Source organism: Hyla sarda, chromosome 2 (genome assembly GCF_029499605.1).
Source record: "Hyla sarda isolate aHylSar1 chromosome 2, aHylSar1.hap1, whole genome shotgun sequence".
NCBI lineage: Eukaryota > Metazoa > Chordata > Amphibia > Anura > Hylidae > Hyla > Hyla sarda.
This window is the reverse complement of record NC_079190.1, coordinates 86,945,160-86,961,638: the sequence shown is the minus strand read 5'-3', so window position 1 is coordinate 86,961,638 and position 16,479 is coordinate 86,945,160. Positions and strand designations below refer to the sequence as shown.

The 16,479-nt window shown below is 40.7% G+C and overlaps 1 protein-coding gene across 2 annotated transcripts in view; it reads left to right on the top strand.

Annotated features, from left to right (window-relative positions):
* LOC130358747 (retinol dehydrogenase 7-like) overlaps positions 1-16,479 on the top strand; it is a 51,461-nt gene that overhangs the window by 11,214 nt on the left and 23,768 nt on the right. For both annotated transcript variants that reach the window (XM_056562472.1, XM_056562473.1), the window contains exon 2: positions 11,960-12,285. In XM_056562472.1, coding sequence (XP_056418447.1) covers positions 11,973-12,285 — 313 coding nt within the window. In that variant the 5' untranslated portion in view covers positions 11,960-11,972. The remainder of the gene's footprint in view (positions 1-11,959; positions 12,286-16,479) is intronic.

The following is a 16,479-nucleotide window of genomic DNA, read 5'->3' as shown; positions in this document are numbered from 1 at the left end:
TCCGTTTACCCTCAACTGGTTGTGGACTCTTTATTCACTACTAGCCCGAGGGATAGCGGAGAATCCGGGCATGTGGTGTTCTGAAAACTACCACTGGCGTCACGAACACATAGGGGTTAATACCGTCTGATCCCACCACTCTCACCGCAATACCCGTGGTTCCGCCATACACCAGTGGTTACCACACTTCCCTCTCTAATGATTAAACCTCTCCCTATACATCCAAGTATTTTGCTAGCATGTGTGTGGCAGGCAAACAGGAGGATTTTTTTTTAACCTGTCAAGAAGAAGCAATCAGCCAAACCATTTACCATAATGAATGGGGATTTGTATTTTGTGGGCATCTGCTTATTGCAAATGAGAGACAGGATGTTAAAGAGTACCTGTCATCAACAAAAACTTTTAATATGTTGTTCATAATCCATTAATGAAGAGATATTGTAATATATCTTCATTAAAAAATATTAATATTTATACCAGTTTTTTCATTTTATACTTTTGGCCTCTAGGGGTCTCTCTTCTATGCCTGGTCTGCAGGTAGCTTCCTATGCTTTTCATAGTAAGTGTACAGCTTTTAGGACTAATGCTGAAAGGGTTCTGGTCCTTGCACCGGAAGTTCAGTGCTCTCAGCTCACAGGCTTGTAGCTCACAGTCCTGAGCTGAGAGAACTGAACTTCCGGTGGAAGGACCAGAACCCTTTCAGCATTAGTCCTAAAAGCTGTACACTTACTATGAAAAGCATAGGAAGCTGCCTGCAGACCAGGCATAGAAGAGTGACCCCTAGTGGCCAAAATTATAAAATGAAAAAACTGGTATAAATATTAATATTTTTTAATGAAGATATATTACAATATCTCTTCATTAATGATTATGAACAACATATTAAAAGTTTTTGTTGATGACAGGTACTCTTTAAATGTAATGTGTGTCAACATCTGACCTCTGTAATGTCATGGTTTGGCCACCACTGATATATATACTTGAGTAAGAATAGTAAATAGTAATAATCTTATTAAAGGGGTATTCCAGGCAAAAACTTTTTTTTTATATATCAACTGGCTCCGGAAAGTTAAACAGATTTGTAAATTACTTCTATTAAAAAATCTTAATCCTTCCAATAGTTATTAGCTTCTGAAGTTTTCTGTCTAACTGCTCAATGATGATGTCACGTCACGGGAGCTGTGCATGATGGGAGAATATCCCCATAGGAGCTGGACAGCTCCCGGGACGTGATTCATCAGAAAGCAGTTAGACAGAAAACAGCAACTCAACTTCAGAAGCTAATAACTATTGGGATTAAGATTAAGATTTTTTAATAGAAGTAATTTACAAATCTGTTTAACTTTCCGGAGCCAGTTGATATATAAAAAAAAGTTTTTGCCTGGAATACCCCTTTAAGATTAAGAATATTAAATCCCATTATTATAAAGCCAAAACTGTTCCATCTTAGCCAGCCAATACAGAAGCACATCAAATGAATATTACCATTTAATGCTCTCATACTACAGAATATCCGAGTGTATCTGCCACCGCTGATATCAATTGGCGCTAGAAATGATGGCAATAAAGTCCATGCAGAATTCCGCCAAAAAAATGAGGAATAAACAAACGTTCAGCAGGGTGAATGGAAAACCCATTCACAGCAATGTTACATTTGTGCAGTGGAAGTTTTGAGCAGAATGTCTGGCATTTGGCATCTTTACCACACTTACTAATTGCACTAAAGAAGGGCCAAATAATCCCTCCAAATCGTGACCACACACAGGATACTGTATCTATCACAAAGACAATACAAACAATATTCCTCTATATAGTGCCCATATAGGTTTTGTGTTGCCCTAGGACTGAATTTATAAATTCTATAAGTTCTAAATTTATAAGTTCTAAATTTGACCACATTAATTCCTGATTAGGACCCACTTCTTTCTCTGTGAACTTCACCCCTTCTTCTTTTGGCCCCACTTCCTTTCTTTATGCTCCACCCTTTCCTCTTAAGGCTCCACCTTTTCCTTTTTGCACATTAAATATGGACATGGAGTGCCTGTTTGTATATTTTGTGATGTGTACCAGTTAAAATTGTTTCTCTTCTATTTTAAGAGCTAATGGGGGAAAATGATCAAATCCTGTGTAGAGGAAGAGTGGTGCAGTTGCTCATGGTAACCAATCAGATCGCGTCTTTCATTTTTCACAGGTCTCTTAAAAATGAAAGAAGCGATGATTAGTTGCCATAGACAACTGCACCAGTCTTCCTCTACACAAATTTTAATAAATCTCCCCCTATGATCTTTAAATAAAATAATGAAAAGGGTAAATTCAACCATTTTTTTCCAAGATCAGTCATCCATGTCAGGGTTAATGATGAGTTGGAGTCTCTTATCATTGCTGCTCCTGATCTGGACAGTTCCAAAAATGGACAGATGTTTCAGCAGAGAGCACTGTGGTCAGACAGAAAGGAAATTCAAAAAGAAAACTTCCTGTGGAGCATACCGCAGCTGATAAGTACTGGAAGGGTTAGGATTTTTATATAATATAATTATATAATTTACAAAACTGTTTAAAGGGGTGAAAACCTTTTTTATTTTAAATCAACTGGTGGCAGAAAGTTAAACATATTTGTAAATTACTTCTATTAAAAAATCTTAATCCTTCCTGTACTTATTAGCTGCTGAATACTACAGAGGAAATTATTTTCTTTTTGGAATGCTCTCTGATGACATCACGAGCACAGTTCTCTCTGCTGACGTTATTATAATAATAATAACGCTTTATTTGTTGTTGTCCTTAGTGGGATTTGAACCCAAGTCCCCAGCACTGCAAGGCAGCAGTGCTAACCACTGAGCCACCATGCTGCCCTTAGCATACATCTGCTATGCATCTGCTATGCATGGTTGCTAAAATGGACAGAGATGTCAGCAGAGAGCACTGTGCTCGTGATGTCATCAGTGTTCCAAAAAAGAAAGGAATTTCCTCTGTAGCATTCAGCAGCTAATAAGTACTGGAAGGATTAAGATTTTTTAATAGAAGTAATTTACAAATATGTTTAACTTTCTGCCACCAGTTGATTTAAAAGAAAAAAGGTTTTCACCGGAGTACCCCTTTAACTTTCTGGCACCAGTTTATTCAAAGAAAAAAAAATGTTTTCCAGTGGAGAACCCCTTTAATACATATTACTTAGTGAATGGTGTTGCTTTACCTTCACACATAGATTTAGTACTGCAATGATGGCGGTTCTGACTGTGGCTTCTGCAGCCGTGCACAGGGTACTCTTACTTACACAGTACAGTGATAATATTAAGTTAAACCCCTTAAGGACTCAGCCCATTTTGGCCTTAAGGACTCAGACAATTAAATTTTTACATTTTTATTTTTTCCTCCTCGCCTTCTAAAAATCATAACTCTTTTATATTTTCATCCACAGACTAGTAGGAGGGCTTGTTTTTTGCGCGACCAGTTGTCCTTTGTAATGACATCACTCATTATATCATAAAATGTATGGCGCAACCAAAAAACACTATTTTTGTGGGGAAATTAAAAAGAAAAACGCAATTTTGCTAATTTTGGAAGGTTTCGTTTTCACGCCGTACAATTTATGGTAAAAATGACATGTGTTCTTTATTCTGAGGGTCAATACGATTAAAATGATACCCATGATTATATACTTTTCTATTATTGTTGTGCTTAAAAAAAATCACAAACTTTTTAACCAAATTAGTACGTTTATAATCCCTTTATTTTGATGACCTCTAACTTTTTTATTTTTCCGTATAAGCGGCGGTATGGGGGCTCATTTTTTGCGCCATGATCTTTACTTTTTTTTGATATCACATTTGCTTATAAAAAACTTTTAATACATTTTTTATAATTATTTTTTTAATAAAATGTATTAAAAAAGTAGCAATTTTGGACTTTTTTTTTTTTTTCGTTCACGCCGTTCACCGTACGGGATCATTAACATTTTATTTTAATAGTTCGGACATTTACGCATGCGGCGATACCAAATATGTCTATAAAATTAATTTTTTACGCTTTTTGGGGGTAAAATAGGAAAAAACGGATGTTTTACTTTTTTATTGGAGGAGGGGATTTTTCACTTTTTTTTTACTTTTACTTTTACATTTTTTTTATTTTTTTTTTACACTTGAATAGTCCCCATAAAGGGACTATTCATAGCAATACCATGATTGCTAATACTGATCTGTTCTATGTATAGGACATAGAACAGATCAGTGTTATCGGCTATCTTCTGCTCTGGTCTGCTCGATCTCAGACCAGAGCAGGAGACGCCGGGAGCCGGACGGAGGAAGGTGAGGGGACCTCCATGCGGCGTTCTGAATGATCGGATCCCCGCAGCAGCGCTGCGGGCGATCCGATCATTCATTCAAATCGCGCACTGCCGCAGATGCCGGGATCTGTATTGATCCCGGCACCTGAGGGGTTAATGGCGGACGCCCGCGAGATCGCGGGCGTCGGCCATTGCCGGCGGGTCCCTGGCTGCGATCAGCAGCCGGGATCAGCCGCGCATGACACGGGCATCGCTCCGATGCCCGCGGTTATGCACAGGACGTAAATGTACGTCCTGGTGCGTTAAGTACCACCACACCAGGACGTACATTTACGTCCTGCGTCCTTAAGGGGTTAATACTATTGTTGTGAGTACAGGGGAACTTGGTGTGCCCAGGGATTGACAATTGGTGTAGCCCACAAGGAATATGGATAACATATTATCAGTCGAGGGGGGGGGGGGTTGATTAAAATAGGATTAATGTCCAAATAGTTCCCTCAAGGTGGACAATGCAGCCATAAATACAAAGATTAAGTTTTGAGTATCTGAATATCCTATATAGGTGTCACAAAACAAAAACACACTTGGCTATCAAAGTCCAATACAAGATAAGCTTCTTCCACAATGAATCTAGTAATGTGTTTAATTCAAACATGTCAAGACAAGACATGTCTGTCTGTAAAATTTCACTGATTGTACATAAAAGAAAAAAATCAGTGTAAATATGTGGGGGTAATGGTGGTAAAAATATATACAGTAACAGAAATGACATATGTGTAAATGCCACATTCAATTCCGAAATGAATAATTTTAGAAGAGTAATTGCGCCAGAAATTCTGTCTGCTCCAGAATTGACTAAATCTCCATTTTACTGTGAAAACCCGAAAAGGGGGCATAGTCGGCAGGGAAAGTGGGCATGGCCGCCAAAAAGGGGGCGTGTACCCAACATTTTCACAAAAACAAAACATATTTCCTAAAGTTTCCACAGAAAATGTGGTAGATTTGAGGGAGGAAAACCCGACAGATCAGAGCATGTGTATAAAAAAGCAAAATGTAGGGAAAAGTGCAAAATTTAAGGAAACCTTTTAGTAAAAATTGTAGGGAATTAAAACCCACAAAGAAAACTACACAACACTCTTAGTAAATCAGGGCCATAGTGTGTGTAATAAAGGGGTTATCCACCGTAAGGGGATTTTAGTACATACCTGGCAGGCAGTAATGGACATGTTTAGGAAGGATCTGCGCTTGTCTTGGGGCTAAATGGCTATGTCATGAGATTACCATAACACTGTGGCTAGCTTTTTGTGAACTGGTATTTCCTGTTTGTTTTTCTTTTTTTGCCTACAAATCCCATAATTCCATTTTCCTCCCTCCCACACATCAGCCACCCATTGAAACATAAATGAGCTGCATCAATTCAAAGACCTGTGGTTTTCAATCAGGGTGCCTACAGCTGTTGCATTAGTTGCAAATTGATCTCTCTCCCACCAAGCGATCCCTCTACCCATTGAAGCAGACAGGCTCCCTGTCATCAGCTGACTAGTCAGGTCAGGTCTTGGCCACATTGCAACCTGGGAAAATAGTAATTTTGTATGCTGTTAAAAATAAATAGTGGGGTGAAAATCACAGAAGAATTGTGAGAAAACCATCACACACAGGTACAGACACTATATTATGAACTACACTAACTTTACAGGCCCTGTAGCATAGTCAAATAAAAATATTCCTGTAATACCCTGTAAGGCCCAAGGCCTGATTGTTAAAATCCTATATGTGTATTATAAATTATAACTGTGTGTGATGGATCATCCAAGACATGGGTGAGAGGTCATTCAGACTGTGTTTTGTGTATTGCATTATATTGGAGGTCTGGCTGTCTTGGTATCTCCTTTGAAGTCGTGCACTCTGGTCCCATCATATAATCAAACAGATAAGGGGCCAGGAAGAGAGAAGACCAGAGGGGAGGGGGGAATGGAGTCTCCCTCCCAAAAAGCAGATATGATATTTAAAACAATGCTAGACTCAAAGTTGGATGTTCAATGCTGTGCAACAAGCTGACAAGACCATCCTAAGAACAGCTGGAACTCACTCATGGACTAATATCATCATGCTGTAAGAACTCCATCTTTTGTTTTCTGAACTTGTCTTGCAAAACTCTTTTATATATTTTTGTAACTGTATGTCATTTGTTTCTGTATTTTTATATAGTCAGCACTGTGATACCTTTTATCAGATTAAATGTTTAATTAATCAGCTCTGGTCTTTGAACTCTAAATATATGAGCTCACCTTTCTGAAGGCAGCTCTGGTAAAACACGTTTATCTAAGGGTTAATTTGGTGACTTTCTGGGACTAGTAGTGGATACCCAGAGGTCTGGCGGCTTTAACCCTTACACCATCACACTCTCTCTAGCGTCTTGGCTGGCCCGATAGGGTGTGATCGTGACATACCCCTTTTAAGAACTTGGTTTGATTTCATTTAAGGGAATGGAAAGAACAGATTGTCCAGCGCAGCTGCTCAGCAAAAACGAAATGTCTTTATTTATGAAAACACACGGTATATCGGGACATCATCTGGACAGTGACACCTTTTCAGCCAAAGACACTTGGCCTTATTCATACAATTTGAACAATAGCAAGGGATCCTATATGTAGGGCAGCAGTAGTTAGATCCGTACAGTATACCTGTGCTAATGGGCTGAACCCCTACCCCCATATTTAATCAACACAAGAGTAAAAATAGTGATCAAATAAAATAGAAAAAATACACACTATAGGCAACTATTTTAAATAGAACTGTATACATAAATGTCATCTCATATATATATATATATATATATATATATACTGCTAATGTATAGTAGTATACTTACACTCGTGTTGTGAGTGTGAGGTGCAGTACATCGAATGTTCTACTAACCCACTTAGGGTACGTTCTCTCATACAGGATCCTGCTCAGATTTTATGCGCAGGATTTGGAACTGCAGATTAGAAGCTGTGCTTAGTCATTTAGTTTACACTGAAATCTACAGCAGAAAATTCTGTGCATCAAATCTGCACAGAATCCTGTACATGTGAACGTACCCTAAAGTGAGAACACGTAAGCATCTGACTGACGTGCCACACTTCAGCTCTCGACATGTGTCAGTGGTCTCAAAACGGCATGGCGGCAGCATGTCTAGTTTAATGTTGCAGGGTATTGAAAGTATACATATTGGTTGCCTTTGGAGGAAAAACAAGTAGTTCTGATCTCCAGTCATTACTTATTCTTAAAGGGGTACTCTGGTGGAAAACTTTTTTTTTTTTTTTTTTATCAACTGGTGCCAGAAAGTTAAATAGATTTGTAAATTACTTCTATTAAAAAATCTTAATCCTTCCAGTACTCATTAGCTGCTTAAAACTACAGACGAAATTCTTTACTTTTTGGAACACAGAGCTCTCTGCTGACATAATGAACACAGTGCTCTCTGCTGACATCTCTGTCCATTTTAGGAACTGTCCAGAGCAGCATATGTTTTCTATGGGGATTTTCTCCTACTCTGGACAGTTCTTAAAATGGACAGAGGTGTCAGCAGAGAGCACTGTGGTCATGATGTCAGCAGAGAGCTCTGTGTTCCAAAAAGTAAAGAATTTCCTCTGTAGTATTCAACAGCTAATAAGTACTGGAAGGATTAATATTTTTTAATAGAAGTAATTTACAAATCTTTTTAACTTTCTGGCACTAGTTGATCAAAAAAAAAAAGTTTTCCACCGGAGTACCCCTTTAATCCTCCATATGGCTCCTTCGGGGTTCATTCATTAAGTGGACCTATTTTTTCCGTTTATATGTGGTGTCCCGGTACCGTATTGCATACCGTACCTAGTGTGGAGGTCCCCAAAGTCAGAGTAACTACGTTCAGGTAGGGTTCCTCAGGTGGGACAGCCCCTAGTTGCCTCTCCTTAAGTCTAACTTTAATGTTAATATATGTCTATATTTAATAATTATATCCTATATTTCATAGGAATGTATAGTACTTACCTTGTTCAGCGTCGCAGGACCTTCGGTCATGGGACCATGCTAGTAACCTCTATGGTATGTTGTAGGACCTTATGAGGTCCTTGGGTCACATGTTACCCACAAATCTCTGTAATGGTGATTGACATTAGTATGGACCAATTAGCGTTAGTCCAGCCCCTGCCCATATAAGGGAGCTGCGTACAATTATCGCTCTCTTGGGTTGCTGCTCTCGTGAATGCCGGACTAACAGGATGGTGTGCTACGCAACTTTCAAAGACGCTAGGCCTCAAAACCTACGGCCTCAGCAGAACCAAAATCGTGAGTTCAAATCCAAATTCCTGCTAATGCTAGCATGACTACTGGACCGCAACTAATTCCCCTAAATCCAGTGGAACAGCGCAATATACTAAAAGACTCTGAATGCTAAAGTCCCAACCATTGTCAATCTTCAAAGGAAAGCTGTTGTTATGCTAAGAGACTGTTATGTTAATGAAGTGTACAAAAAATTTTCAGTAAAAGTTAACACTGTTTACAGAAACTCTCCGGTTGTGGATAATCTATTATTCTCTACCTCAAACCCACTATCATCTACCTCCCTATTGTTCCTGGGAAGGGCGGCGGTAGGAAAAGCTTTATTGAGGAGCCCTCACCCTGGCGTCACGAATAGCAAGGGTTAACAAGCACCCTTTGATTACCGCACAGCTACACTCCCCATACCCTACATCCCCCAGGCTATCACATATATGTTAAGGGCTTACATATAATGCACATAATACTTTTACTATTCAATATATTATATCCAAGGTCTGGCAGCATTTTTTGTCTTCTATAGTCGGAATTTTTGCCCTATGTTTGTTTTCCCATTAGGATGTAACCAGTAGTGTTGCTTGCGAATATTCGCAATGCGAATTTTATTCACGAATATCGCATATTCGCGAATGTGTGAATGTTCGCAAATATAGCACTATATATTCGCAATTACGAATATTCGTATTTTTTTTTTATATAAAAAATTTTTTTTCACAGTGATCATCCCTCTCTGCTTCCAGCTTGTGTGGTGTAAAGAAGGCTCTAATACTACTGTGTGAGACTGGTGTGCGAAAATTTGCATATGCAAATGTTCGCTTATTCGAATTTTTGCTTATGATAATTTTTGTACATGCTAATTTTCCCATATGCAAATTCTTGCATATGCAAATTTTCGTATATGCGAAAATATGCTGCTAATATTACGAATATGCGAATTTAGCGTAATATGACAAATATTCGCGAAATATCGCGAATTCGAATATGGCCTATGCCGCTCAACACTAGTAACCAGGATCTATTATTTTCATGTGTAGACCTTTCAGAACAAGGTTTTATAGCAAGGCGTATATAGCAACTGATATTATGTGGGGGCCCACGGTGATGGCGGGACCACAGGGTATAGCGGTGTTGGTGGAGGGTGCAAGGTGTTAACCCCTAATGTTTGTGACGCCAGAGTGTTTTTTGGGTTCCGGAACCACACAAACAGTATCTCCGCTATTCCAATAGCTAGGCAGTGAAAGGAGAGTCCACAACCAGGTTATGGTTTAACGGAGTCTTTACTGAGGTCAGATAGATGTTATTATCTTCACAGCTAGGCCAGAATCCCAGAGAGGTGACCAGGAACACAGAAGGACCTCGCAGCTTCTTGGGACCAATTATGCTTGTAATAGACTTTAGATGCTTGACTTTAGGCTTTTCTAGACTGTAGATAGTGACAGTAGACATTGACTTGGACTTACTGGAATGACTGTAGATTTTAGGCCTTTCAGGTGCTGGACTCTAGCAATAAGTTCTCTGGTGTTTGCTGGTCTCAGTAAAGAGCACAAGTGCTAAGAAAGAGAATTGTAATGGCCGCCCCCTTTATATAGAGGGGGGGCTGAGCCAAAGCCCATTGGTCAAGCTGCGGGTCATGTGTTAAACTGGTGCCCTCTGGGTAACATGTGATAACATAACGTGACCTTTCACAGGTCCTTTAGATGACCTCTCACAGGTCCTTTTTATACTAACTATACATTAATACACTGACTATAATTCTATGACCAATAAATTACATTACAGGATCAGCAGGGGTGACGCTGCAGGAGAGCCCCAGGTCACTGAGGGACTCAACCTGACAGGGCCTAAGTATAGTGCAGGACCATGTCCTGCACTGGGACATGTTGTATGTAATTTTTTTAATTGAAGGATCTGCTTATACATTGTTGTGTGTCCATTTGTTAATAATTTCTTAACGTATAGGGTTGGTGGTGTGGCCCATTAGCTCAGGTGTACTGTGCGCATCTAACTACTCCTCCCCGCTATATAGGCAGGGCTGGTGAAAGGATTTCTGCCTACACAAGCGAAGCTGCATTTTGGTGCCCCCAAGCCACCAGCTTCAGTTTCGATCCCCCAGCCCCTGGCTACCAGGCTCAGTAATATTTACGACCACCTGCTCCCCCCCCCCCCCCCCGAGCCACCGGCGATGTGCATGTGAAGACTTAGGATGCGCAACCCCTCTGCTGCCACGGTGCCAGTCAGTCCCCACTGACTGCTGTGCTGCTGCTATACACATGAGTGACGTGACACTCTCAGCTCTCCAGCCCAGAGAGAAAGCAGCGGGTAATTTGATTTTCTTGAACAGGCAGGCAGCACAGCTGCAGTCCGGCTGCAATGCAAAGACTTCATTAGTTAGGATGTGCAGCCCCTCTGTCACCTGCCGCCACTGCACCAGTCAGTCTCCATGCTGCCTGGCTGCAGCGCTGCTATACACCAACCCTGCACTTGAGGGATGCCCATCACAGTGTCCCAGCCCGGCGGGCGGACTGTGCTTAATTTAGTGTTTAGCGCCCTCAAGTGGCTGGTTGTTCAGCCTTATACAAGTGCTGGGCCTGTAAATACTGTAGGATCCTTTGCTTTTGTGCAAATTGTATGCTAAGCTTATTTGGCCGAAACGTGTCACTGTTCAGATGATTTCCTTATATTCAGTGTGTTTTTATAAATAAAGAAGTTTTCTTGTTGCTTAGCCGCTGCGCTGGACAATCTTTTTTTTCTATTTTGACTACTGTGGGTGTTGTCCACACCAGTGCGAATCGCGACAGGCCACGGGGTGAGCTGATATCTATCTCTACATTTAAGGAAATATATTCATGCACTAAATAATTAAAGGGCATTATTTATATCATTGATATAGTTTTAACTATATGTTTATAAAATAAATTCGTACTGAGACTTGGGTGGAACTCATTTTTTTTTAGGCTTCTACTAATTGATATGCTCATCATAATCTTAGACAAAGCTGAGTTGTGATTGGTCATTCTAGTACACACTGTGCCTCTTGATTTTAATCTAATGTTCTGTGCACCTCAATTAAGCTGAAAGCTTTTTTTACTTATGTAACTTGTTGAAGGATTTTAATTAAAAGGTAACACATACAAACTTTTTTTACAAGTATCCATAACCAAATGGGGATAAAGAATACAGAAAAGAAAACAATGGTAACTGGATTCTGCTGTATAGTTTACTGCGGCATGAGTTTTTAGCATTTAACATATGTGTTTTTGTTTTTTTGTTTTATGTTTTTACCTTTTTCAAGTGTGTGTATAAAAAAAAAAATAAATAAATAAAAAAGTGTGAACCAAACCTAACTTTCTATCTCTGTTCTGTCCATTTTAGTGGCACAGTCATTATGTGGCTCCCTCTGCTGGTGCTGTTGGGTCTCCTCTTCCTATACAGACGATATAGACATGGTCTGATCCTGGACAATCTCACAGACAAATATGTCTTCATCACTGGATGCGATTCTGGATTTGGGAACCTGGTTGCAAGAAATCTGGATAAACGTGGAATTAGGGTTCTGGCTGCTTGTCTGACAGAGAATGGAGCGGAAAACCTAAAGAAGGAGACCTCTAGCAGAGTGAATACTGTAATTTTGGATGTTACCAACACCCAGAGTGTTCAGGCAGCTGTAAAGTGGGCATATGCAATTGTTGGGGACAAAGGTTAGTGTGTAATCCATTTTGTTCGATTTAAAATGTGAGCAGTAAAATAATGTGTATCGGGGTGTTGGGGAGTGTCTTAACACTCCCTTAACATCTCGGGGGGGGGGGGGTCCCTTACCCTAGTTACCTTACTACGCCGCACAGGTGAATCCTGAGCCTCTGCTATCTGGGAGGTGGGGTACATGTCTGCGGCAGTGCCTCCACCCAGTGGAGAATCCAGGGTAGGGATGTGGGGCCCCACTGGGAACATACTTGATACACAGACTGACACAGCATAACTTTATATAGGACATAGCAAATGAACAACGAGACATAAGAAAATACAATGACAGTATAGCAGGAAAAACAATGCAATGTGGATTTTCCTTCCCGACCCACTTGCACACCTATGCCCCACCCCCTTGTCTTCGTCCTAATGGCCGTTGGTGCAGATAGGAGAGATGGAGCCCTTTACAAGTCCTGCTCCGCAGCATCGCTAAAACAGTCGGAGCTGTGTAATGTCTGCCACCAGACCTCAGTGTCTTTACTTTGAATGACAAGACAAGTGCCCTGTGGTGAAACAGGGTAGAGAGGGCTTTGGCTACAGCGCCCGTAACCAGGTAAGTCCAGCTGCAGTTTTCTCTCAGGGTGCATTCACACCACTATCGTTATATACCATATCCGGCTGGCAGATGGGAAAACTGGGTGCTCCCATATCCAAGCCGGACCCGGACCCGGACCCCATCGGTTAGAAGTCCAATCACGAAACCTGATACAGAGCAAAAATTTTGCCGACCGGAGTCACTATCTGACTCCAGTCGGCCCATTCAAATGAATGAGATAGGGGCGGGGTCCAGCTGGTATACGGGAGCGCCCAGTTTTCCCATCTCCCAGCTGGATCCGGCCCCTGTATATAACAGTGGTGTGAATACATCCTCACTGAGTTTACCAGACGTCTGGACTTTTTCCTCAGTGCAGCCAACAGGTCTCTCTCTATAAAAGTACTGTCTCTGTGGTGCAGTCTCTCACAGCTCGAAGCACATACTTTCTCTGGCTGGGCTTGTGGAAGATTCAGGACTTGTGTAATGTCACAATCATGTGACTGGAGTCTCCACCAATGCTAAATTATTTCTCATAAAATGGCTGCTGATCACGTGATCACAATTTCAGTTTTCATTAACAGCATACGAAGTTCATTTGTTGTCTCTGTCCCCCATCTACTGAGCATTTCAGGTACTGCAGCCAACTGTATACTGTACTTTAAAAGAGTATGTAGAAAAACGGATATCCAGCGTAGGTTCTTGGGCAATAAGAAATAATTCTTTATTCAAGCCATACAGAGCAGGATACAAAGTGACGCGTTTCAGCCTGTGTAACCAGCCTTATTCATATGAGTAAGGCTGGTTACACCGGCTGAAACGCGTCACTTTGTATCCTACTCTGTATGGCTTGAATAAAGAATTCTTTCTTATTGCACAAGAACCTGCGCTGGATATCAGTTTTTCTACATGTTGCTTTGTGTTGGTTCACACCTATCCGTGCACAGGACTTTGGCTGGGAAGGTGAGCTGAGAAAAACTATCTGTCTACACTTTTTAAAAGAGTACTATGGTGCCAGGGACATTGCTAGGTCTCCAAAAGACCAGGGGCTAGAGTCCATAGAACAGACACGCCCATAACCCACCCTCAGCCATGTCTTTAACCACACCATAAGACACGCCCCTAAAAGAATGTATGGAGCATTTCCAAGGACATTACTCCTCCATTCTGGTGATCGGTTGGTGTCTCACCCCACTGATCACCCAGATAGGCACTGAGGGAGACTATTACAAGCTGTTGACAGGATAATGGGACCCGGGTAAATCATAGACTGCGGCGCTGAGTTCATATAAAATATAGAATCCAATACAAGTCAAAAACACAAGAAGACTGAACTATATAGCACTCACCAGTTGTAGTTCGGTATAAATAACTGTACTTTTTTTCAGCAGTCAAATACCAATGATACACGCGGCGCAGAGAGGGAGAGAAAGCGGCCAAAGCCGCAAGCAGGAGCGCAGCAATGGAATGAGACTGTATAGCTTCATCTGATTCATTTTTACCTTAACCCCTTAACGATGCAGGACGTAAATGTATATCCTGGTGAGGTGATAATTAACGCACCAGGACATACATTTACGTCCTAAGCATAACCGCGAGCATCGGAGCGACGCCCGGATCATGCGCGGCAGGTCCCGGCTGCTGATCGCAGCCATGGACCCGCCTGTAATGGCGGACATCCGCGATCCCGCGGATGTCCGCCATTAACCCCTCAGATGCCGTGATCAATACAGATCACGGCATCTGCAGCATCGCGGTCATTAAAATGGATGATTGGATCGCCCGCAGAGCTGCCGCGGCGATACGATCATCCAGCACGGCAGACGGAGATCCCCTCACCTGGCTCCACTGCCTTCCGGGAGTCTTCTGCTCTGATCTGCCTTCCCGCAGACCAGAGCAGAAGATGACCGATAACCCTGATCGGTGCTATGTCCTATAGCACTGAACAGTATTAGCAATCGAATGATTGCTATAAATAGTCCCCTATGGGGACTATTAAAGCGTAAAAATAAAAGTAAAAAAAGTAAAAAAAAAAAAAAAATTAAAAAAATGTGAAAAACCCCCTCCCCCAATAAAAACGTAAATTGTCCCATTTTCCCTATTTCACCCCCAAAAAGTGTTAAAAAAAATCTTTTATATACATATTTGGTATCGCCGCATGCGTAAATATCTGAACTATTAAAATAAAATGTTCATGATACTGTACGGTGAACGTAAAAAAAGAAAAGTCCAAAATAGCTGCTTTTTTATAACATTTTATTCCCAAAAAAAATGTATTAAAAAAATGGATTAAAAGTTTTATATAAGCAAATATGGTGTCAGTAAAAAGTACAGATCACCGCGCAAAAAATGAGCCCTCGTACCGCCACTTATATGGAAAAATGAAAAAGTTATAGGTCTTAAAAATAGGGGGATTTTAAACACACTAATTTGGTTAATGAGATTTTTTTTTTTAAGCGCAACAGTAATAGAAAAGTATGTTATCATGGGTATCCTTTTAATCATATTGACCCAAAGAATAAAGAACACATATCATTTTTACCATAAATTGTACAGTGTGAAAACGAAACCTTCCAAAATTAGCAAAAAAGTTTTCTTTTTAATTTCACCACACAAATAGTATTTTTTGGTTGCGCCATACATTTTATGGTAAAGTGAGTGATGGCATTACAACGGACAACTGGTCGCGCAAAAAACAAGCCCTCATACGAGTCTGTGGATGAAAATATAAAAGAGCTATGATTTTTTGAAGGCGAGGAGGAAAAAACGAAAACGGTAAAATAAAATTGTCTGCGTCCTTAAGGCCCAGATGGGCTGAGTCCTTAAGGGGTTAAAGGTGTATTCCAGGAAAAAACTTTTTTTTTTTTGCTTCAGAAAGTTAAACAGATTTATAAATTGCTTCTATTAAAAATCGATATCTATCAGCTGTTGAAGTTGTTGAGTTTTTCTTTTCTGTCTGACAACAGTGCTCTCTTCTGACACCTCTGCTTGTCTCAGGAACTGTCCGAGGCACTTAAAGAGACACAGCATTAGAGGTTTGTTATGGGGATTTGCCCAAAATCCGTGGGTAATCCTCAGATTTCATGATGCCTGCACACATTCAAGGCACCCAGCACCAGAGACAGCAAAACAACCCCAAAACATAATTTAACCTCCACCATATTTCACTTTAGGTACTGTTATTTTCTTTTTAGGCCTCATTCTGTTTTTGATAAACAGTAGAATGATGTGCTTTACCAAAAAGCTCTATCTTGGTCTCATATGTCCACAAGACATTTTCCCAGAAGGATTTTGGCTTACTCAAGTTCATTTTGGCAAGATATAGTCCTGCTTTTTTATGTCTCTGTGTCAGCAGTGCGGTCCTCCTAGGTCTCCTACCATAGCGCTTTGTTTCATTTAAAAAAGTCGACGAATAGTTCATGCTGACACTGATGCTCCCTGAGCCTGCAGCACAGCTTGAATATCTTTTTGGAACTTGTTTGGGGCTGCTTATCCACCATCCAGACTTTCCTGCGTTGACACCTTTCATCAATTTTTTTTCTTCCGTTCATGCCCAAGGAGATTAGCTACAGTGCCATGGGTTGCAAACTTCTTGATAATGTTGCGTACTGTGGAC